The following is a 23,052-nucleotide window of genomic DNA, read 5'->3' on the forward strand; positions in this document are numbered from 1 at the left end:
AGTTCACAACATGGAAAAGCAAATTAAATCACGCAGTTTCTTTTCAATCGGCCAGAGTTTTTCAGTCAGTGACGAATGACCAGTGTCAAAACAGGGCAAACCATTTACGACGGAGATGAGGAGACATTTCTTCACCCAAAGAGTGGTGAGCCTGTGGAATTCATTACCACGGGAAGTAGCTGATGCCAAAACATTGAATGTATGCAAGAGGCGGCTGGATATAGCACTTGGGACAAACAGGGATCAAAGGTTATGGGGGGAAAGCAGGATTTGGTTACTGAGTTGGATGATCAGCCATGATCGTAATGAATGGTGGAGCAGGCACAAAGGGCCGAATGGCCTCCTCCTGCTCCTCTCTTCAACGTTTCTATGTTCCCTACAGTTACAATTATCTTGAGGACTTTGCATTGGAACTTGATCAGAGATCCATTTCTGTTCAGTGCCTTTTAGAGAGAATTTGGAGTCTGTTTTTTTTAATTCATTCATGAGATGTGGGCGTCACTGGCAAGACCAGATTTTGTTGCCCATCCCTAATTGCCCTTCAAAGGAGTAGCTTGCAAAGCCATTTCAGTGGGTAGTTAAGAGCTGGACAGAATGGCTGTGGGTGTGGAGTCACATGTAAGCCAGACTGGGTAAAGATGGCGAATCTTCTTCCTTAAAGGGCAGCATGTGGTTAGCACTGCTGCCTCACAGGGCCAGGGACCGGGCCTGGGTTCGAATCCCGGCTTGGGTCACTGTCTGTGTGGAGTCTGCACGTTCTCCCTGTGTCTGTGTGGGTTTCCTCCGGGTGCTCCAGTTTCCTCCCACAGTCTGAAAGACATGATGGTTAGATGCATTGACCATGCTAAATTCTCCCTCAGTGTATCCGAACAGGTGCCGGAGTGTGACGGCTAGGGGATTTTCACAGTAGCTTCATTGCAGTGTTAATGTAAGCCGACTTGTGACACTAATAAATAAATAAATAATGTCATAGCTGCTGCTTTTGAAAACTGGGTATTTTGAAATCTTTATTCTTTAACAATAATTCCAAAAGTATCTTTGTGTTTTGGTTTTCAGTTGATAAATAATGGTCAGAATTCTCCGGCCATTCACATCCCACCGCCACTGCCAGCAAGGATGGAGAATTTGGCGCTCAGCCAAATCTCCGTTCACTGCAGCGGGGCTGGAGAATCCCAGTGGAGAGCAAGGTTGGAGAATCAGGTCCAAAAACCCACATTTTGGAGTCAAAATAAAGGAGCACCTATTGATAAATAGCATTAATAAATCAGACAGCAGCTTCCAGCAACTGTGTTAGTGCTGTTAAAATGGGAAATCAGGAAGTTGCTGTTGAAGCTATCCTGTACTTGTAGAAGCTTCACTGTAACAGTATCCTGCAGAGAGATAGAAACATACTGAGCGGTGTGAAGTTCCTATCCTTACATAAGAAAAAGCCACTGAATTTGTTAGAAAAGGTTTCAGCTTATGCATTTCATTCTAAGTAAAATTATAAATATATGATGAGCCTTAATTACTGCCAATCTAGCTGGCATTGAAAAATAACTCTTACAAGTGTGGAATCTCATTTCTTCATATTTTAATTATTACTGCAAGTTTAAAATATTTTTAAAACAACCTTTTCCTTCTGTCTATTTTTCTTAATCCCGGCTATCGTTCCCGCCTGCCGCTGTTAATTGGATAGGAATCTTGTGAAAATCCGAATGCGCGACTGTTTCCCCTGAGCGTGGGATGGGTCTTGGAAAATTCCTAATTTCTGTTTCCCACTCCCAAAGAAAAAAGGGATTTTCGGAGAAAGGAGTCTTCAATATGATTGGTTCAGGAGATGCCAGATTGCTTTCACTGTTCACTCATGTCATCTGAATGTTCATATCATAGAATCCCTCCAGTGCAGAAGGAGGCCATTCAGCCCACCAAATCTGCACCAGCTCGCTAATAGAGTATCTTGCTCAGGCCCTCTCCCCTACCCTATCCCCGTAACCTCACACATTTACCACGGCCAATCCATCTAACCTACATGTTTTGGGACACTAAGGGACAATTTTTTTTTACCATGGTTTATAAAATTGAGTCTTTATTCTGGTATTTACTTGTTAAAACCCCTTGAACGTGTAGGTATAACTCAACAAAAAATTAGATGGATTTTTTTTTAATCGAACATTATTAACACCTATTTACTGGTGAGTAGAAAATCATAATTTTGATGCCAAGGATGATATTGTTCACATTCCTGGCAAGCGGCCTTTTTCTACAGGAATTTAATACAGTGATGATAGGGTAAAGCTTGGGAATTGCAGGCAACAATTAAGCCAGTTATTATCTTGCTGAGGGAGCGAGAGAAAGGTCACCCAGCCTGGGAACAACAAAAGTTTTGTAGAAAACCTACACAGGAGCCTGGGAAATATTATGGCCCACTGCACACATAGCAAGTATCAAAGAATGTGAATTTTGACTCAGTAATTTCAGTTCAAAAATGAAGATATATTTTGGAGTGAAAATACATCAACCTGTAGAAAATCAAGACACCTCCCAAAATTGCCGGACAGGTTGGGATGAGGGAGGTTTGCCAATCATTCTAATCTCATTCTTCCAAAATATCGACTTGTCATCGCATCACCGTATCATCAGGTGGGATCTAAATTCTAATTGAATTATTAAGTCACACTTCACACCTGTGACTCACAGAGAAAAAGGAAGCGAACACAATATCCAAACCTCAGCACAGCTGGTACTTAATTTATCTCCGTGCTATATTTAACTGTTTTAAGAATAAGAGTCACATTCCAAACATTTACAGGCTGGATTTTCCCAAAGCCCACAGAGAGAGGGTCGGAGGCAGGGTGGGGACGGGAGCGGGGGTGGGGGGGAGGTAAAATGGGGGAGTGGGGGGGATTTGCATCAGGATAGCTCCCAACGTGTTCCTGCTGCCGAGGACAAGGGGCCAGGCTGGGAAGAGGATCGACAGCCCGCGCCATGGGGTTGGGCAGCCAATGAAGGTGAATAAGGTCCCAATCAGAGGTGGTTCTGTCTCCCTCCACCATGTTGCATGAGCAGCCGCCCCCATCCCACGTGAAGACTGTCGGTTCAATGAAGGCAGCCTCCCTGCAGCAGGCCGGGTGGCCATCAGAGCCAGAGACTCCAGGCCTCACCACACCGAGCATGAAAGACCAAAATGGCAGCCAATTCCGAACCGGCAGACGGATCTCCCCTCCATTCCAACGCACCTTTCAGCATTGATTAACTTAATCTATGCACTGCAGTGCAGGCCAGCGAGGGTGTCTCCATGTTGAGGGGCCCTCGTGAGCCTCGACCTGCCTCAGTAGTGGCCACCTCTCCCAGTGAAGCTCCAGAGTTGCCAGACCTCTGGCTGGGCATTCAGCATCATTCTTTGACACTTGCTGTGTGCAGTGGGCCATAATGTTTCCAAGGGACCTGTGCAGGCTTTCTACAAGCCTGTCTGCCATCCCTAATTGGACGACAAGTGTGTAGAGTCAATTAAGAGTCTGCCTCTAAGGGATTGTTGAGTAACTCTCGCTGCCGCTGAGGATAAATGCGGTTATCCATTTTGGCAGAAAAAATAGAAAGGCAAATTATTACCTAAATGGAAAGCAGATTCAAAATGCACCCGGGCAGAGGGATCTGGGTGTCTGTGTTCATGAATTGCAGAAAGTCGGTGTGCAGGCGCAGTACATAATGAAAAAGACAAATGGGATGTTGGTATTTATTGCAAAGGGACTGGAGTATAAAAGTAGAGAAGTGTTGTTGCAATTGTACGGGGTGTTGGTGAGACCACATCTGGAGTAGTGTGTCCAGTTTTGGTTTCCTTATTTGAGGAAGGATGTGATGGCATCGAAGGCAGTTTAAAGGAGGTTCACCGGATTGATTCCGGGATGAAAAGGTTGACGTACGAGGAGAGATTAAACAGTTTGGGCTCGTACTGACTGGAGATTAGAAAGATGAGAGGGAATCTGGTCGAGGTATATAAAATTTTAAAAGGGATTGATAAAGTAAATGTGGACCAAATGTTTCCTCTTATGGAGCAGTCTAGAACAAGAGGTCACAGGTATAGGTTGAGAGGCGGTAGATTCAAAGCTGAGATGAGGAGGAACTACAACTCACAGAGGGTGGTGAATTTGTGGAACTCGCTGCCCCATAGAGCAGGAGAGTCTGAATCATTAAATGATTTCAAGAGGGAGATAGATATATTCTAATGATAAAAGGGGAAAGAGGGGTATGGGGAACAGGTGGGGAGGTGGATTTGAGACCAGGGAGAGATCAGCCATGATCTGATTGGATGGCAGAGAGCAGGCTCGAAGGGCTGAGTTTGCTACTCTTGCTCCTAATTTCTATGTTCTTATGCCGACAAGGATGGGCTCAGGACTCCCATTTGGCCCAGACATTGGGGTCCTTAAGCCCATGGGAAAAGCTGGCCCTGTACTTTAAAGTGACAAAAGCTCTCAGGGCAGGATTCAGCAGGAGGCCCAAAAATTGGGTTTATTCTGGTGTGAATTTACAGCGGGATTTTCCGCTGGCGCCCACCATGACGGATCAGGAAACCCGCTGGAGGCTGACGTGAAACTCACTGGTATCCCACTAATAGGCTGCAGATGAATGCCCGGCCAGCCATGCCCGATTCTCCGCGGCACCAGTGGGAAAATACGCCAGTGTGGAACACGCTTGGAACCCACGTGGCGTGCAGATGTTGGGACTTCCCACAATGTCTGGGGCTGCCTACGAAATTCAGGATGGAGGCCAACGGCAACCTTGGATCCCGGAACGCCACAGCAGTGGGCAGGAGCAGCATCTACAGGTGAACTTTCCAGAATCGGTGTCCTGGAGGTTGGGGGGGGGGGGGGGGGGGGGTGGTCTGTCTTCCAGCCTCAGAATGTTCCTGGAGATCCGTTTTTCTCCGGAGGTCCATCTTCTTTCTTCCATAGTGAGTCAGTGATGTTGGGAGGCTTGTCAACATTACACCCGGATAGGATAGTAGACTGTGCACCATCAGGCCTGCCCCGCCGCAGAATATGGCGCAAAACATCCGAGTGCATAACTAATGAGGTCGGGGCTGGAAGATTTAGCGTGTTTTCTTGCTGGCCTCCACTTCCTCGCCACAGGACTTGGTTCCTAGAGGGGAGAATTCTGTCCTAGGTCTTCCTCATGCCTTTTTTTAAATGCCCCCATGTAATTAAACTTCTTGCCAACCTCATCCCCCATGAGGGATGATGCCAAGTTGACCTGGTCAGCAACTTGCTGCCTTGCCCTCTTTGTCCAGTGCAGATTTGTGGGGCAGTCTTTAGATTGGAAAGTTCTTTCTGAACAGTTAGGATCTTGATTTCCCAATCTGCAAAGGAGAATCCTTTTCCTTCCTTTCTCGAGCAAGAATTGAGCATTCCCGACTGGAAAAAAAGTGACGGAAGCAATGTTCTCATTGGGTGTTGTAATAGACAGGTTTCTCTCATTTCTGCCACTGGTAATGAGATTGTTTGAAAATATGGAAGATAAAATGATGTTCATCCATCACTTGGTGCATGGTAGTGAAAAATTAATGAACTGTGGCAAAATAGCACTTTATTTTTGCAAAGTGAAAAAAAAATCTAAGCGTTTGGGGAAAAATTGTTGCCTAAATTATCAATGGGAATTTTCCTGTTATTAACAGCATAATTAAAGAATTATGGCTTATGGCGACACTAGAAGATGGGACTATGATTGTTAAATCCTGAGATTTAATTCTATCTTGGAACAAGGTTATGGGTGGCACGGTAGCACAGTGGTTAGCACTGCTGCTTCACAGCTCCAGGGACCTGGGTTCGATTCCCGGCTTGGGTCACTGTCTGTGTGGAGTTTGCACATTCTCCTCGTGTCTGCGTGGGTTTCCTCCGGGTGCTCCGGTTTCCTCCCACAGTCCAAAGATGTGCGGGTTAGGTTGATTGGTCTTGCTAAAAATTGCCCCTTAGGGTCCTGAGATGTGTAGGTTTGAGGGATTAGCGGGTAAATAAGTAGGGATATGGGGGTAGGGTCTGGGTGGGATTGTGGTTGGTGCAGACTCGATGGGCCGAATGGCCTCCTTCTGCACTGTAGGGCTTCTATGAAGAATGATTTGAGCATTACTGAATTCACAGGGTTGGCAATCAACACACTGCTCCCTGGTTTCCAACACACTTAAAAAGTTAGTCATGGCTACGGAACAAAGCTCAAGTGCTACAGTGTAAGTTGGTAACCATTGGTTACAACACAAGTGCAATGTCTGCATTCTGCTGGGAGATTTGCAGAGGGGAAAACATAATTGTGGAAAGCAGAAAGAGGAGTAGAGGAAACAGTAGAGGGGTAGAGCAGCCACAGAATGAAAGACTCTATTGAAAGCCAACCAGGCATCTTCTCACTAACCTACCGAGGGACTCCACAATGTCCTTTACGTCTGTGATCAAAGAATCCAGCTGGTAGTTTTCCCGACCAATGGGAGCATCTGATTCCCCGTATCCTCGCAAATCCACCGCAACCACTCGGAAGTCACTCTTAAATTCTTGAAGCTGATAACGCCAAGAGAACCTGTATCACAGAAGGAAATTGAGTAAGAAATCCTTAGCCCTATTTTTATAAACAAAAATGAGAGTATTAAACATCTTATCTTATATCCCTGTGCTATCGGGGCCACCCAAGCACATATACCGGGGCAGCATGGTGGCACAGTGGTTAGCACTGCTGCCTCACGGGACCTAGTCCCTGGCGCTGTGAGGTTCAATTCCTGACTTCGGTCACTGTGCGGAGGCTGCACGTTCTCCCTGTGTCTGCGTGGGTTTCCTCCGGGTACTCCGGTTTCCTCCCATAGTCCGAAAGACGTGCTGGCTAGGTCCATTGGCCATGTTAAATTCTCCCTCATTGTACCCGAACAGGTGCCCGAGTGTGGCGACTAGGCGATTTTGACAGTAACTTCGTTGCAGTGTTAATGTAAACCAATTGGGACAATAATAAATAAACTTTACTTTTATACTGCACCCAGTGGGAAGGAATGGCCTAGTGGTATTATCACTAGACTATGAATCCAGAAACTCAGCTAACGTTCTGGCGACCCGGGTTCGAATCCCGCCACGGCAGATGGTGGAATTTAAATTCAATTAAAAAGAAATCTGGAATTAAGAATCTACTGATGACCATGAATCCATTGTTGATTGTCGGAAAAACCCATCTGGTACACTAATGTCTTTTGGGGAAGGAAATCTGCCGTTCTTACCTGGTCTGGCCTACATGTGACTCCAGAGCCACAGCAATGTGGTTGACTCTCAATTGCCCTCTGAAATGGCCTAAGCAAGCCAGTCAGTCGTATCAATCGCTCCCTAACGGCATTGTGGGTCAACCCATGGCACGTGGACTGCGGCGGTTCAACAAGGCAGCTCACCCCCACCTTCTCAAGGGCAACTGGGAAGGGCAATAAATGCTGACCAGCCAGCGATGCCCATGTCCCACGAATAAAAAATAAGACAACTGCCAGTGTCCTTTAAACAGCCAATATTTCAGAGGCCCCTGTTTGTGTTGTCCAAGTGCATGACTTAAAATCACCTGAATTCAAACTCCTCCTGAGTCCAATGGCCCTGCTCCTTCTCTCTCTATAAGTCCTGTGTTTATGTTGTTAACTCCTTCAGCTGTATGTGATGAAATCTGTTCTTTCAAAGCTTGCATTTTTTATTTAGATAGACCCTAACTGGAAAAGGAAACTGAGAAAGAAAGTGACCATCTCCATTTCTAAGTGGCTCATATCCAGATTTGTATAAGACCGACCTCTGGCCAGCTTTGTATACAAGTCTTCAACCATTGGTACTGGATACTTATTTAACTTGGCAGCCTGATTAATTGTTAATTTGTTGTCTCCACAGATGTGGACAATTTTGCCAGGTTTTATCATGGGGACTACATATTGTCTACATGGACTTTAGCAAGGCCTTTGACAAGGTACCACATGGTAGGTTGTTGCATAAGGTTAAATCTCACGGGATCCAGGGTGAGGTAGCTAAATGGATACAAAATTGGCTTCTTGACAGAAGCCAGAGGGTGGTTGTTCAGGGTTGTTTTTCAAACTGGAGGCCTGTGACCAGCGATGTGCCTCAGGGACCAGTGCTGGGTCCATTGTTATTTGTCATTATATGAATGATTTGGATGAGAATATAGGAAGCATGGTTAGTAAGTTTGCAGATGACACCAAGATTGGTGGCATAGTGGACAGTGAAGAAAGTTATCTCCGATTGCAACGGGATCTTGATCAATTGGGCCAGTGGGCTGACGAATGGCAGATGGAGTTTAATTTAGACAAATGCGAGGTGATGCATTTTGGTAGATTGAACCAGGGCAGGACTTACTCAGTTAATGGTTGGGCGTTTGGGAGAGTTACAGAACAAAGGGATCTAGGGGGTACATGTTCATAGTTCCTTGAAAGTGGAGTCACAGGTGGACAGAGTGGTGAAGAAGGCATTCAGCATGCTTGGTTTCATCAGTCAGAACATTGAATACAGGAGTTGGGACGTCTTGTTGAAGTTGTACAAGACATTGGTAAGGCCACACTTGGAATATTGTGTACAGTTCTGGTCACCCTATTATAGAAAGGATATTATTAAACTAGAAAGAGTGCAGAAAAGATTTACTCGGATGCTATCGGGACTTGATGATTTGAGTTATAAGGAGAGGCTGGACAGACTGGGACTTTTTTCTCTGGAGCGTAGGAGGCTGAGGGGTGACCTTATAGAGGGCTATAAAATAATGAGGGGCATAGACAAGGTAGATAGTCAATATCTTTTCCCAAAGGTAGGGGAGTTTAAAACTAGAGGGCATAGTTTTAAGGTGAGAGGGGAGAGATACAAAAGTGTCCAGAGGGGCAATTGTTTTCACACAGAGGGTGGTGAGTGTCTGGAACAAGCTGCCAGAGGTGGTAGTAGAGGCGGGTACAATTTTGTCTTTCAAAAAGCGTTTAGACAGTTACGTGGGTAAGATTAGTATAGAGAGATATGGGGCAAATGTGGGCAATTGGGACTAGCTTAGGGGTTTAAAAAAAAAGGGTGGCATTGACAAGTTGGGCCGGAGGGCCTGTTTCCATGCTGTAAACCTCTATGACTATGGGTGTTGCCCATTCCGTGAATTGATCTGGCTGGATAATACACAGTTCTTCCAATTCCATGTCCAATTTTTCTCCAAACCACATGGTACTGTTCTTGCTCTAAAAAAATGAGGGGTTGCCTCTGGATCTACATAGATCTCATGTTCGATTCCCGGCTTGGGTCACTGTCTGTGCGGAGTCTGCGTGTGACATGCACAGAGATTTTCATTCCAACGTTTGGGCTTGATGTCGAATCCAGATCCCAGTAGTGGCACGACTTATCCCCCCCCCCCCCCCCACCACCCCACCCCACCCCACCCCCCCACCCCCCCACCCCCCACTCCTGCATCACCTAGTCTGTTTCATTTATTGTTCCAGATGTTTTATTGATCAATTGTAGGACGGCACAGTGGCACGGTGGTTACCGCTGCTGGGGACCCATGTTCAATTCCCAGTTTGCGGAGTCTACACGTTCTCTCTGTGACTACGTGGGTTTCCTCCGGGTGCTCCAGTTTCCTCCCACAGTCCAAAAGACGTGCTGGTTAGGTGCATTGGCCGTGCTAAATTCTCCCTCAGTGTGCCGGAGTGTGGCGACTAGGGGATTTTCACAGTAACTTCATTGCAGTGTTAATGTAGGCCTACTTGTGATACTAATAAATAAATCTTCATTTGGAGGCCCTTAATTTCACCTAATGCGTCACAATATTCTCATATTTCACCATTAACTCAGGCAGATCCTCTCTTCTCATAGTTGGAAGATCTCCATCTTGTTTAACTTGATTTCCTTGAGCCAATCATTGCCCAAAAGACTTGGCCCTTGGTCTGACACTATTGTTACTGGGTGCTGAGTCGATTGCAGCCGATAGTTTACAGGTACTGTGGTGGTATCCTTTATCTTGACGCTTTCTCCTGTGTAAGTTGTTAGTTTTGCTGCGGTTCCTCCTCAAACTCAAGGGCACGCACTTGGAATACAGTGTTCAATTCTGGTCACCACACTACCAGAAGGATGTGGAGGCTTTGGAGAGAGGACATAAAAGATTTACCAGGATGTTGCCTGGTCTGGAGGACATTAGCTATGAGGAGAGGTTGGAGAAACTTGGTTTGTTCTCACTGGAACGACGGAGGTTGAGGGGCAACCTGATAGAAGTCTACAAGATTATGAGAGGCATGGACAGAGTGGATAGTCAGAAGCCTTTTCCCAGGGTGGAAGAGTCAATTATTAGGGGGACACAGGTTTAAGGTGCAAGGGGCAAGGTTTAAAGGAGATGTACGAGGCAGATATTTTACACAGAGGGTGGTGGGAGCATGGAACTCGTTGCCGGGGGAGGTAGTGACTTTTAATGCATGTCTTGACAAATACATGAATAGGATGGGAATAGAGGGATATGGTCCCCGGAAGGGTAGGGGGTTTTAGTTAAGTCGGGCAACATGGTTGGTGCAGGCTTGGAGGGCCGAAGGGCCTGTTCCTGTGCTGTAATTTTCTTTGTTCTTTGGCTGAGTTTTTGATTGAGTAATTCTATTTTAAAAATTACAACTGATTCTTGCAGGAAGCAATATGAAATTCTGGGATTCCATTTTAGAGAACTTAACGAATGTTATACATTTAACTTGAAATTGTAATGCTTATTAGTTTAGGAATAGTGTACCAGAAATTTTGTATTTTTTTGACGACTATTCTCATTAATTCCATGGACAAACTGAAACTGAAATCTTGTTTGGCAAACTGCAGCGAAACCCAATCTTCTGTACCCGAACCAAGTAAATCAAAGTTAGGTCGAGGACAGGAAAATCTGGAAATCAATTTATTAGTTTATTTATTTATTGTCACAAGTCGGCTTTCATTAACACTGCAATGAAGTTACTGCGAAAATCCCCTAATTCCCACACTCCTGTTCGCATACACTGAGGGAGAATTTAGCACGGCCAATGCATCTAACCAGCACGTCTTTCGGACTGTGGGAAGAAACTGGAGCACCCGGAGGAAACCCACGCAGACACGGGGAGAACGTGCAAACTCCACACAGACAGTGACCCAAGCCGGGAATCGAACCTGGGTCCCTGAGCAGAATAAGACCCTTTTTTTGAGAATATTGAAAAGTCAGGTGCTACGGCTTTACAAATACTATAGCTACAGGAAAACGTACTGCTGGGTTAGGATCACTGGAACAAACAAATACATGTCTGGAAAACTTAACTTGCATTTAATTTGAATCTGTTTCATCTTATTTTACTGTGAATATAAAATATCTGCACGTTACAGAATTTCAGATGTAGGGCATTTGACTATAAATATAGAATGCCCTTGCTCTACAGTCTTCATTGTAGGTCATTCCCATTGTAAATATATTGAGAATGTCCTTGCATTCTTATCTGATATGCAGGGCAGTTTCACTGTAAATATAGAATTTGCAGTATTACAGAGTTTTGTACCCAAGGCTGATTTAGTACGTTAGGGGACAGGCAGAGTAATAAGGACAGTTGCCTCATGCGGCCAATCCTCCTTTGGCTGCTGCGAAGATTTGGAGAAATACGACCTAGGGACACAATAAGCAACAGATTTTCCAAAGGCCAATCTGCGCCCCAGAAATCCTAGCTTGGCAATTGATAGCCAACTGTGCACACTCGAGCCAGCATTCTAGGCAATTACACTATCTGCAAAGTGTCTCTGCAGGCGGGTCAAAAGATGCACAAAGCTTTGTTGCTGGCTTGTTGCCCAAGCACTTGGCCTGAATCAGAACACTGAGGTGTACTTGTAGGAGCTTTTGTGTTTCTGCAAAAAAGAAATGAGCATCAGACAGCTCTCCACGGTCTGGCTAGGAAAGCTGCAGTCTAGACATATCTATTCAATCTTGGAGAAGGAACATGCTAATAATGAACGAACCATCCTCCTCTGAGTCGACTGTGGCTATACTCATCGAAATTCAGAAGAATGAGGGGAGATCTTATAGAAACATATAAGATTATGAAGGGAATAGATAAGATAGAAGCAGGGAAGTTATTTCCACTGGCGGGTGAAACTAGAACTAGGGAACATGGCCTCAAAATAAGGGGAAGCAGATTTAGGACTGAGTTGAGGAGGAACTTCTTCACACAAAGGGTTGTGAATCTGTGGAATTCCCTGCCCAGTGAAGCAGTTGAGCTCATTGAATGTTTTTAAGGCAAAGATAAAAACATTTTTGAACAGTAAAGGAATTAAGGGTTGTGGTGAGCAGGCGGGCAAGTGGAGCTGAGTCCATGAAAAGATCAGCCATGATTTTATTGAATGGCGGAGCAGGCTCGAGGGGCCAGATGGCCTACTCCTGCTCCTAGTTCTTATCCATTGTACTGCACGAGAGAGATTTTAACTCACTTAACAAAATAAGTTCACTTATAGAATGAAATCAGGACCCCTGATTTTGCTCTGTACTCAGTTCAGGTTGGGTTTCACTGCAGTTTTGACAAACAGGATTTCAATGTTCCACGTGAGGCAGCCCTTTAGAATGTTGAACGTGGTAACGGTGATAAGAAATGTCAGGTTTTCCAAAGTTCTTTCAGTCAGTGGAACTCTTTGTTTATCTCGATTAGATTTGTCCATTGAGCCCAGGTGAGAAGTTCTGTCCAATTATGATCAACGGACAGGAAATCCCATCCAAGGAGAACAACATCTGCAATTGAAGGGAGTTTGCAACCCATTAACCAGAGTGTGCAGAGCAACATCACGGTCCGGCTTAACTGAATGAACCGATAGTGTTGCTCTTCCTTCATAGTAGACACCATTCTACATCCACACACAATCCAATTTTGTGTGTATTAGCCCACAGCGATTTAGGCCACAACTTGTCAGCAAACATAGAGTCATTCTTCAATGTCATTTCTGATTATGAGCAACAAGGTGAGACCCAAGTTTGTTTCCCTGAAAGCACGGTGCACAGTTACTTTAGTTAGCTGACAAATTCCCACTTGTGATGACTCAATCTGAGAAACGTGAGAACCCTGTTCAGAAAACCATCCAACACGTAACAGAAGGCTTCTCAGTGCAAGCAGAATACGATCCACTATCAAAGGTTTTTGAACTGTGTAAACAGAATGCCATTGTGCCACTAATTATTTGATGTGGAGCCTTTGGCGGATAGGGTTAAAGAGAATCCTAAGGCGTTCTATAGGTATGTCAAGAACAGAAGGTTGGTTAGGGCAAGTTTAGGGCCAGTTATAGATGGCAGAGGGAAGTTATGTGTGGAACCGGAGGAGATTGGTGAAGCATTGAACCAATATTTCTCTTCGGTGTTCACGCAAGGGGACATGAATATAGCTGAGGAGGACACTGGGTTGCAGGGGAGTAGAATAGACAGTATTACAGTTGATAAGGAGGATGTGCAGGATATTCTGGAGGGTCTGAAAATAGATAAATCCCCTGGTCCGGATGGGATTTATCCAAGGATTCTCTGGGAGGCAAGAGAAGTGATTGCAGAGCCTCTGGCTCTGATCTTCAGGTCGTCGTTGGCCTCTGGTATAGTACCAGAAGATTGGAGGTTAGCGAATGTTGTCCCATTGTTTAAGAAGGGGAACAGAGACTTCCCCGGGAATTATAGACCGGTGAGTCTCACTTCTGTTGTCGGCAAGATGTTGGAAAAAATTATAAGGGATAGGATTTATAGTTATTTGGAGAGTAATGAATTGATAGGTGATAGTCAGCATGGTTTTGTGGCAGGTAGGTCGTGCCTTACTAACCTTATTGAGTTTTTTGAGAAAGTGACCAAGGAGGTGGATGGGGGCAAGGCAGTGGACGTGGTATATATGGATTTTAGTAAGGCGTTTGATAAGGTTCACCATGGTAGGCTTCTGCAGAAAATGCAGATGTATGGGATTGGGGGTGATCTAGGAAATTGGATCAGGAATTGGCTAGCGGATAGGAAACAGAGGGTGGTGGTTGATAGTAAATATTCATCATGGAGTGCGGTTACAAGTGGTGTACCTCAGGGATCTGTTTTGGGGCCACTGCTGTTTGTAATATTTATTAATGATCTGGATGAGGGTATAGTTGGGTGGATTAGCAAATTTGCTGATGACACCAAAGTCGGTGGTGTGGTAGACAGTGAGGAAGGGTGTCGTAGTTTGCAGGAAGACTTAGACAGGTTGCAAAGTTGGGCCGAGAGGTGGCGGATGGAGTTTAATGCGGAGAAGTGTGAGGTAATTCACTTTGGTAGGAATAACAGATGTGTTGAGTATAGGGCTAACGGGAGGACTTTGAATAGTGTGGAGGAGCAGAGGGATCTAGGTGTATGTGTGCATAGATCCCTGAAAGTTGGGAATCAAGTAGATAAGGTTGTTAAGAAGGCATATGGTGTCTTGGCGTTTATTGGTAGGGGGATTGAATTTAGGAGTCGTAGCGTTATGTTGCAACTGTACACAACTCTGGTGCGGCCGCACTTGGAGTACTGTGTGCAGTTCTGGTCCCCACATTACAGGAAGGATGTGGAGGCTTTGGAGAGGGTGCAGAGGAGGTTTACCAGGATGTTGCCTGGTATGGAGGGGAGATCCTATGAGGAGAGGCTGAGGGATTTGGGATTGTTTTCGCTGGAAAGGCGGCGGCTAAGAGGGGATCTTATTGAAACATATAAGATGATTAGAGGTTTAGATAGGGTGGATAGTGATAGCCTTTTTCCTCTGATGGAGAAATCCAGCACGAGGGGGCATGGCTTTAAATTGAGGGGGGGTAGTTATAGAACCGATGTCAGGGGTAGGTTCTTTACCCAGAGGGTGGTGAGGGATTGGAATGCCCTGCCAGCATCAGTAGTAAATGCGCCTAGTTTGGGGGCGTTTAAGAGATCCGTAGATAGGTTCATGGACGAAAAGAAATTGGTTTAGGTTGGAGGGTCACAGTTTTTTTTTAACTGGTCGGTGCAACATCGTGGGCCGAAGGGCCTGTTCTGCGCTGTAATGTTCTATGTTCTATGTTCTATGTTCTCACTGTAAGTACAGAATAGCCATCACATTAACAGAAACACACTTGTCTTCTACGTATCGAAGTTTGGGATCCCAGGCTTTTTTTGGACTGGTGGAGAGTCGAGCAAGTGTGAAACATACCTGCCGCCTCAGAAAAGGGAGATGGTGAATTAGTGGTATTGTCACTGGATTAGTAATCCAGAGACCCAGGGTAATGCTCTGGGGATTGGGGTTCGAATCCCACCACGGCAAATAGTGAAATTTGAATTCAATAAATATCTGGGATACCATGAAACGATTGGTGTAAAAACCCATCTGATTCTCTACTGTTCTTTAGGGAAGGAAATTTGTCATCCTTATCTGGTCTGGTTTACATGTGACTCCAGACCCACAGCAATGTGGTTGACTCTTAAATACCTCCTGAAATAGCCTAGTAAGCCAACTTCAGTTCAAGGACAATTTGGGATGGGCGATAAATGTTCGCCAGCCAGCGATGCCCATGAAAGAATAAAGAAAACAAAAGGACGAGCCCATTGTATTTCAAGTCTCAGGCCTCATTATAACCTCAAGTGGGTTTCCAGCTCAGTTTGTTGATCCCTCAGAGAAACCCATTCACAGAGCTAATTAAAGGAGGAACGCATTAAAACGGGGCTGTGTCCTCTTCTGCGAGATTTTGCAGTTTGACGGTTGAGGCAAGGCAATTGCTCAAACGTTTCACAGGTTTGGTCCCTTGAGGTCCTGCTGGAGGGGGTGAGGGAGAAGAGGGAAGCTATCATCTCAGCCAATGCCAGGAGGATCCAAAAGCACCAAGTGCACCAGGCATGAAGAGACATGGTTGAGATTACCAGATCCAGGAACTCTCTAATTGCAGGAGCTGGGATCAGTGCAAGTAGTGCTTCAATGAGCTCATAGAGTCATAGAGGTTTACAGCATGGAAACAGGCCCTTCGGCCCAACTTGTCCATGCTGCCCAATTTTTACCACTAAGCTAGTCCCAATTGCCTGCATTAGGCCCATATCCCTCTATACCCATCTTACCCATGTAAGATTACCCATCTTACCCATGTAAGATTACCCATCTTACCCATGTAACATTGAATACAGGAGTTGGAATGTCTTGTTGAAGTTGTACAAGACATTGGTAAGGCCACACTTGGAATACTGTGTGCAATTCTGGTCACCCTATTATAGAAAGGATATTATTAAACTAGAAAGAGTGCAGAAAAGATTTACTAGGATGCTACCAGGACTTGATGGATTGAGTTATAAAGAGAGGTTGGATAGACTAGGACTTTTTTCTCTGGAGCGTAGGAGGCTGAGAGGTGATCTTATAGAGGTCTATAAAATAATGAGGGGCATAGATTAGATAGATAGTCATTATCTTTTCCCAAAGGTAGGGGAGTCTAAAACTAGAGGGCATAGGTTTAAGTTGAAAGGGGAGAGATACAAAAGTGTCCAGAGGGGCAATTTCTTCACACAGAAGTGGTGAGTGTCTGGAACAAGCTGCCAGAGGTAGCAGTAGAGGCGGGTACAATTTTATCTTTTAAAAAGCATTTAGACAGTTACATGGGTATGATGGGTATAGAGGGATATGGGCCAAATGTGGGCAATTGGGGTTAGCTTAGGGGTTTAAAAAAAAAAGGGCGGCATGGACAAGTTGGGCCGAAGGGCCTGTTTCCATGCTGTAAACCCCTATGACTCTATGACTCTATAACTGTCTAAATGCTTTTTAAAAGACAAAATTGAACCTGCCTCTACTACTACCTCTGGCAGCTTGTTCCATTCACTCACCACCCTCTGTGTGAAAAAATTGCCCCTCTGGACTCTTTTGTATCTCTCCCCTCTCACCTCTCCCCTCTCAAGAATAGCAACAGTGCACACAGTTCGTTACCTCTCTCACTCAACAACACATGGCGGATATTACATGATGTCATGCACCTTCAGGCCAAATGCTAACAATACCCTTTCATCCACATCACAACTCTCATAATAATAGTTACATTATGTTAAATAATTAGTGAAGAAAACACGACACACTAGCCTCAGTTTATTGTAGAAACAATTTCATACTGTAATCAAATACATTTTACATGCAAAAGAAGTAAAGTAGCAACTTCTCCAAATGCCACAAACTACAGATTCAGCCAAGTAAGAAGAAGATGATTACCAGAACTCTGGGAATCCATGCAGCAACAGCATAAGGGGTCTGCCTCTCTCCCCTGCTGCAACATAGTGGAACCTTAATCCTGATTCCTGGAAATTGAGAGAGTAAACAAAACATCAAGTACAATATATATCATCCGTTTTAAAGCAGCGGGTGGTAGCTTCTTTTTAAATTGTTTTGTATACATATGGGCTACACGAGAGACTATAGTTACCCAGATATAGCACCTACACTGTTGCCAGGACAGCATAAAACTGTGGTATAAAGTAATCTTAATGTTTGACATCCTACCCATGGGAAAACAATGAGACAAGTCTTTGAGTAAATTATCGATCACTGAATAACTCACGCGATCAATAAAATGGGAGCAATTCGATGTGAGGTTTACAGGGCAACATTTAAGATGCTCTTGGGATGTGGTCAATATGAACATACAATCTTATATTTCAATAGGGCCCTAAATGTAGTAAAATGACTCAAGGAGCTTTACAGGAGAGCTAAGGGCGGCACGATGGCACAGTGGTTAGCACTGCTGCCTCACAGTGTCAGGCACCCTAGTTTCAATTTCAGTCTCAGGTGACTGTGCGTGTGACGTTTGCACATTCCCCCCGTGTCTGCATGGGTTTCTTCCGGGTGCTCCAGTTTCCTTCCATAGTCCAAAGATGTGTGGGTTAGGTGGATTGGCCATGCTAAATTGCCCCTTAATGTCAGGGGGACTAGCTGAGGTAGATGCATGGGGTTATGGGAATGGGGCCTGGGTGGGATTGTGGTCAGTGCAGACTCGATGGGCCGAATGGCCTCCTTATGCACTGTAGAATTCTATGATACTTCTTTGAAAACTTAATACTGAGCTGGATAAGGTGATATTAAGTGAGGTCTCTCCCTGAAGCAATACCGCCTGATTCTGTCATCTGTTTCACAGTTTCATTTCATCTTTCACCTCATTCAGCCCTTCCACAAAACACCTTTTATTTTCCTTTCAGGTGTGAACGTTCGCAAGTTTCAAGAGCTCTTGTGTACCAACACCCCTCCGAATTCTTCCTCCCCTCCCCCTCCCTCCAACACCATCTCTTCCTTGAATCCCAACCCTTGATCACCGACCTTCCCTTTTGTTCCTCCTGCGCCTCCCCCCCCATTACTGACTTAGAACCATAGAATCCCTACAGTTCAGAAGGAGGCCATTCAGCCCACCAAGTGTGCACTGACTCTTACCCAGGCTTACCCTGTAACCCCATGTATTTACCCCGCTAATCCCCCGAACCTAAATATCTCGGGACACAAAGGGGCAATTTTTCATGGCTAATCCACCTAACCTGAACATCTTTGGATCTTAAAATCGCTTACATTTCTATCTTCCTTCCATTCCAATGAAAGTTCTTTGACTTGAAACATTAATTACTGTTCATTGCTACAGATGCTTCGTGACCTGCTGAGTATTTCAGCACTTTTTTTGTTTTATTCCCCAAAACTCTATATATAAAGAAACATTAAATTCTAACCTTTCTTTTGGTGATTTATTTTTAAATAGAATTATTTTCCATCTCCTTTTGAATGTCAGAGTAGTCCATATGAGGTGAATAGTGCAATCTCATCTTGAATTTTCTTATACTCTTCCATGTGCAAAATACATCTTACTTCAAAATTATCCAGTTAAAAATATATTTTCCTGAATAAGATGACATACACTTCTGCTGATAACATTAAGGTATTATTAGAATTTTAACCTTCAACTTGTTGCTAATTAAATATGTCACTCATTTTTTAAAGTTTATTTATTAGTCACAAGTAGGTTTACATTAACACTGCAATGAAATTACTGTGAAAATCCTCTAGTCGCCACACTCTGGCACCTGTTCGGGTACACTGAGGGAGAATTTAGCGCGGCCAATGCACCTAAACGTCTTCTGAGCTGTGGGAGAAAACTGGAGCACCCGGAGGAAACCCATGCAGACATGGGGAGAACGTGCAGACTCCACACAGACAGTGACCCAAGCCGGGAATTGAACCTGGATCCCTGGTGCTGTGAGGCAGCAGTGCTAACCACTGTGCCACAAGCCAGGATTCGAACCTGGGTCCCTGGTGCTGTGAGGCAGCAGTGCTAACCACTGTGCCACCGTGCCGCCCTTCATTGTCATCAAAGTTAAACATCGGCAAATTAAAATTCACCACCCTTAAAACACGCTTGTTGTCCATAATGCCACCCATTTCTGCTGCTTTAAGAGTCAAGAATAGAATATGCAAGTCCTTGTAGGTACCAAACCAAAGTCACTTACTACGATTAAAGCTTCAAATAGATTTTAATAATAGCAGTGAATAAATTAGCAAAAAAGTGATTGAATTTGATAAGGCGGGAAACATTCACGCATTGTTAAATCTGTACTTCAAATGACTATTATGCACCATGGTAACTGGGAAAGTACAGATGACCCAAACTGCTCCAGATTCTAGTATCCTCCTCCACATTCCTACCCCCTTCATCACTTACACCCACATCCTCCCCACACACATATACCTTCTTTCTCAATCTTACAGCTACAGCACCGTGTGGAAGGAGACAAGCTATAATAAGATTACTGAGCTTGGACAACATCTTTTATAGAGTGACATTTCCTTCAGAGCTGTGAAAATGCTCAGCTAACTTGAAAACAATGTGGGCCTGAAATTCAGGTTATTTTCTTCCTGCCTTGTCCTTCTGTTCCTCCAATATTCTCATTTCCATGCATATTTCCTTTCATCTCCCACTTGCCTGTCATTTCTACCTCTGCTTTCTTTTCTTATGGAGATCTCTGTGAATACGTCTGTGCGAGGTGTGGGCTTCAAAGATCTCTGTTCTTTCGACCATTGGTTCCCTTAGCTATTCCTTGCTCACTTTCGTAGAATCATAGAATCCTACAGTGCAGAAGGAGGCCATTTGGCCCATCGAGTCTGCACCGACAACAGTCCCACCCAGGCCCTATCCTCTTAACCCCACATATTTATCCCGCTAATCTACGCATCCCGGGACACGAAGGGGCAATTTAGCACGGGCCAATCAACCTAACCCGCACATCTTTGGACTGTGGAAGGAAACTGGAGCACCCGGAGGAAACCCATGCAGACACGGGGAGGACGTGAAAACTCCACACAGACAGTGACCCAAGCTGGGAATCGAACTCAGGTCCCTGGAGCTGTGAGGCAGCAATGCTTATTGTGCCACCCTTTGTGCCCCTGCTTTCAAATAAAGCTGCCCACCACTATCTCAAACAAGAACTTGATGTCTTGTCTCCAACTCCCTTTCTATATGTCTCATGACTCATCCTGCCAGATAACTCCCACTGGATCATTACACCTCCCCCCCCCCCCCGCCCCCCCTCCCTCCCTCCATCAGTCATGCTGCTGCCTCTCAATCTTAAGTGCGTTATCCAAACATCTTCTGTGCCACTTTACCCAGCACCAATACTGACAGCACAGCTCACATTTCACAGCATCTCTCGTTGGTGGGCACGCTAGGGAGGGGGGGGGGGGGAAGCGGACGGAGTGCAGCAGCAGCACCGATGCTGAGGGTGGGTTTGGAATGGACAGAAAGGACGGGTCACCTGGAACAGCTATGGAGAGGGGGAAGCAATCTGAAACAGAGACTCAATCCAGATACGGGGAAAACAACACTCGGCAAAGATCACAGCAGATGGATTCATCCATTAGATTTCAAAAATGCTATTTATTAGGACGCCTGTGCAGAGCAAAATATGTACAGGATGTAACAGATTGGAGACAGAATGACAGACCTTTCAGTCATCACTTCGTTCTGCAATTTTATCTTGTGCATCATCAGATGATGATCACTCCAGTGTATTTTAGCAGTACAAATAATACCTGCCTAACCAGCGATCAAGCTCACATTCCAGGGACATTCCACCCACGATAACAAAACATGGATTCAAAGAAAGACAGAATACCCAGTATTAAATTATTCTAAATTTCTCAACTAACTCTACATTTAAACAAGAATAAATTAGATGGCACATTAACAAATCTGTGCAGTGCTGTGCCTGCAGTATTAGATATTGAGAGTCACAATTTTCAATTATTAAACCACAACGATTTTTTTCTAAACTGCTTTGCTGCTGCCAAGAGATGATTTATCGCCGCGTCACTAAAACTATTGGACCTTTTTCTAACAGTTCAGGCAACAATTAATCCGATTTTAAACCACTATATACCGCAAAGCACTTAATTTTGAGAAGGCATAAATCGTACGCGATATATATTTAACACTGCAATGTTACAACAAGCGATCCCATTGAAATGCGCTTGGCAGCATTGGTATTATTTGGCACCATTAAGCTTCAAATTGTCATTGTTAATATTAAATGTAATAGCTTCTCTGCGGAAACAACAGTTCAGATTTACATGAAAATCTTCAAATTGGTTATTCCCCCCTAGGCGGAATCCGCTAACATTGCTTTAAGGGTAAGGGGAACAAACAGGTTTCAGAATTCGGTGCTTGGGTCAAAAATAAAAATCCCTGGAAGTGTTCTAAGGCTGTGCCACATGCTTGCTCCGAGGCAGTTTTGGAATTACTATTCCAGCAGCGTGTTAGACAAGACACAGATAGAGGTGACCTACACTGGGAGGACGTGCTGAAAGGCTTCTTACTTTGTGAAAACCGCCCAGTTTTAAAAGTCCATCCATGCGGGTGGGGAACAGGCAAACATTACTTTAAATTAAAAGGCAACGGACAGTCGAAATGATACACCTGAAAATATTTGTTCTGCAAATCATTATTTGATGAATTGGTGCGTGTTTTATTAAACACACCCGCGGCTGTGCGGGTTTATTGAGGAGCTGTCCACAATTTCAGCACTTTGTGTCTGAAGCCAGACTGATGGATAAACAAGGCTGGCCCATTGGGAGCCCCATTGCAAAGGGGAGAAGGAGTAAAGTGTCGCAGGGAGCGCAGCGCATGTTTGTACAGTTCAGGGACCCTGGGCGGCCCAGCGATTTCACAACACTCTCGTTTTTATTTATTTTAAGGAACAGGAACATTTCTGCATCAGCCAAAGGTTTGATGAATGTAGGAATTCTCCAACAGTTTAGTCCACCCCGCCCCCCTCCCAATTCGGAGTCACTGTTAATAAATCAGATTCAGGCCTCCTGGCGGTCAACAAGAATAAACATGTGTGCCTGTCTATGTATGTATGTTTGTGTTTATATGTGCATGTGTATATGTGTGTATGTGTGTGTGTGTCTGACTGTATATGTGTGTCGGTGTATATGTATGTGTGTATGTATGTACGTATGTGTACGTGTGTATGTGTATGTGTGTATGTATGCGTGTGTGTATGTATCTGTGTATATATGTATGTGTATGTATGCGTGTGTGTGCATCTGTGTATGTATGTGCATATGTTTGCGTGTGTGTCTGTTTGTATGTGTATGTATGTATATGTGTGTATATATGTGTGTGTGTGTGTGTGGGGGGGGGGGTGTTAATGACAAAATGAATACATTTGGAACCAGCAGCCCCCCCACCCCCTCACCACCCCTCAGTGCTGCCTGCACTGAGTCTCTGCCCAGTCCCAGTCCCAGTCCTTACCTTAATCCGCACATAGCAGTGAGTCCCCAGGGACGTGTCGTTTAAGCAGGCGGGCAGGGTCTCTCGGACACTCCACTGAAAGGTCTCTGCCGGCTTCCTGATAATGTGCCACAAAAGTTTCAGCGCGACCAGGCACGCACACAGCCCGCAGAAACTGTAAGCGAGAGCCCAGAATAGGAGGTTCCTGGATTTCACAAACAGTCGAGTTGTCAACATCAGGAAGCGGCAAAGAGGTTTCACCATAGTCCGGCTGGGAATGAGAGCCGCCTCGCCTGCGATCCAGCAGATCCTTCACTCTCCAGCAGATCCACCCTCAGTC

At 44.9% G+C, this 23,052-nt stretch overlaps 1 protein-coding gene across 1 annotated transcript in view; it reads right to left on the minus strand.

The window, feature by feature from the left end:
• Window positions 1-23,052, minus strand: part of ephx4 (epoxide hydrolase 4) — a 46,050-nt gene extending 22,998 nt beyond the window's left edge. The window contains exons 1-3 of the mRNA XM_078219441.1: window positions 22,734-23,052; window positions 17,162-17,247; window positions 6,383-6,540 (exon numbers count right to left, since the gene is read on the minus strand). Of these exons, the coding sequence (XP_078075567.1) occupies window positions 6,383-6,540; window positions 17,162-17,247; window positions 22,734-22,976 (487 nt within the window). The 5' untranslated portion in view covers window positions 22,977-23,052. The remainder of the gene's footprint in view (window positions 1-6,382; window positions 6,541-17,161; window positions 17,248-22,733) is intronic.

The sequence above is a fragment of the Mustelus asterias genome, chromosome 8 (assembly GCF_964213995.1).
Source record: "Mustelus asterias chromosome 8, sMusAst1.hap1.1, whole genome shotgun sequence".
NCBI lineage: Eukaryota > Metazoa > Chordata > Chondrichthyes > Carcharhiniformes > Triakidae > Mustelus > Mustelus asterias.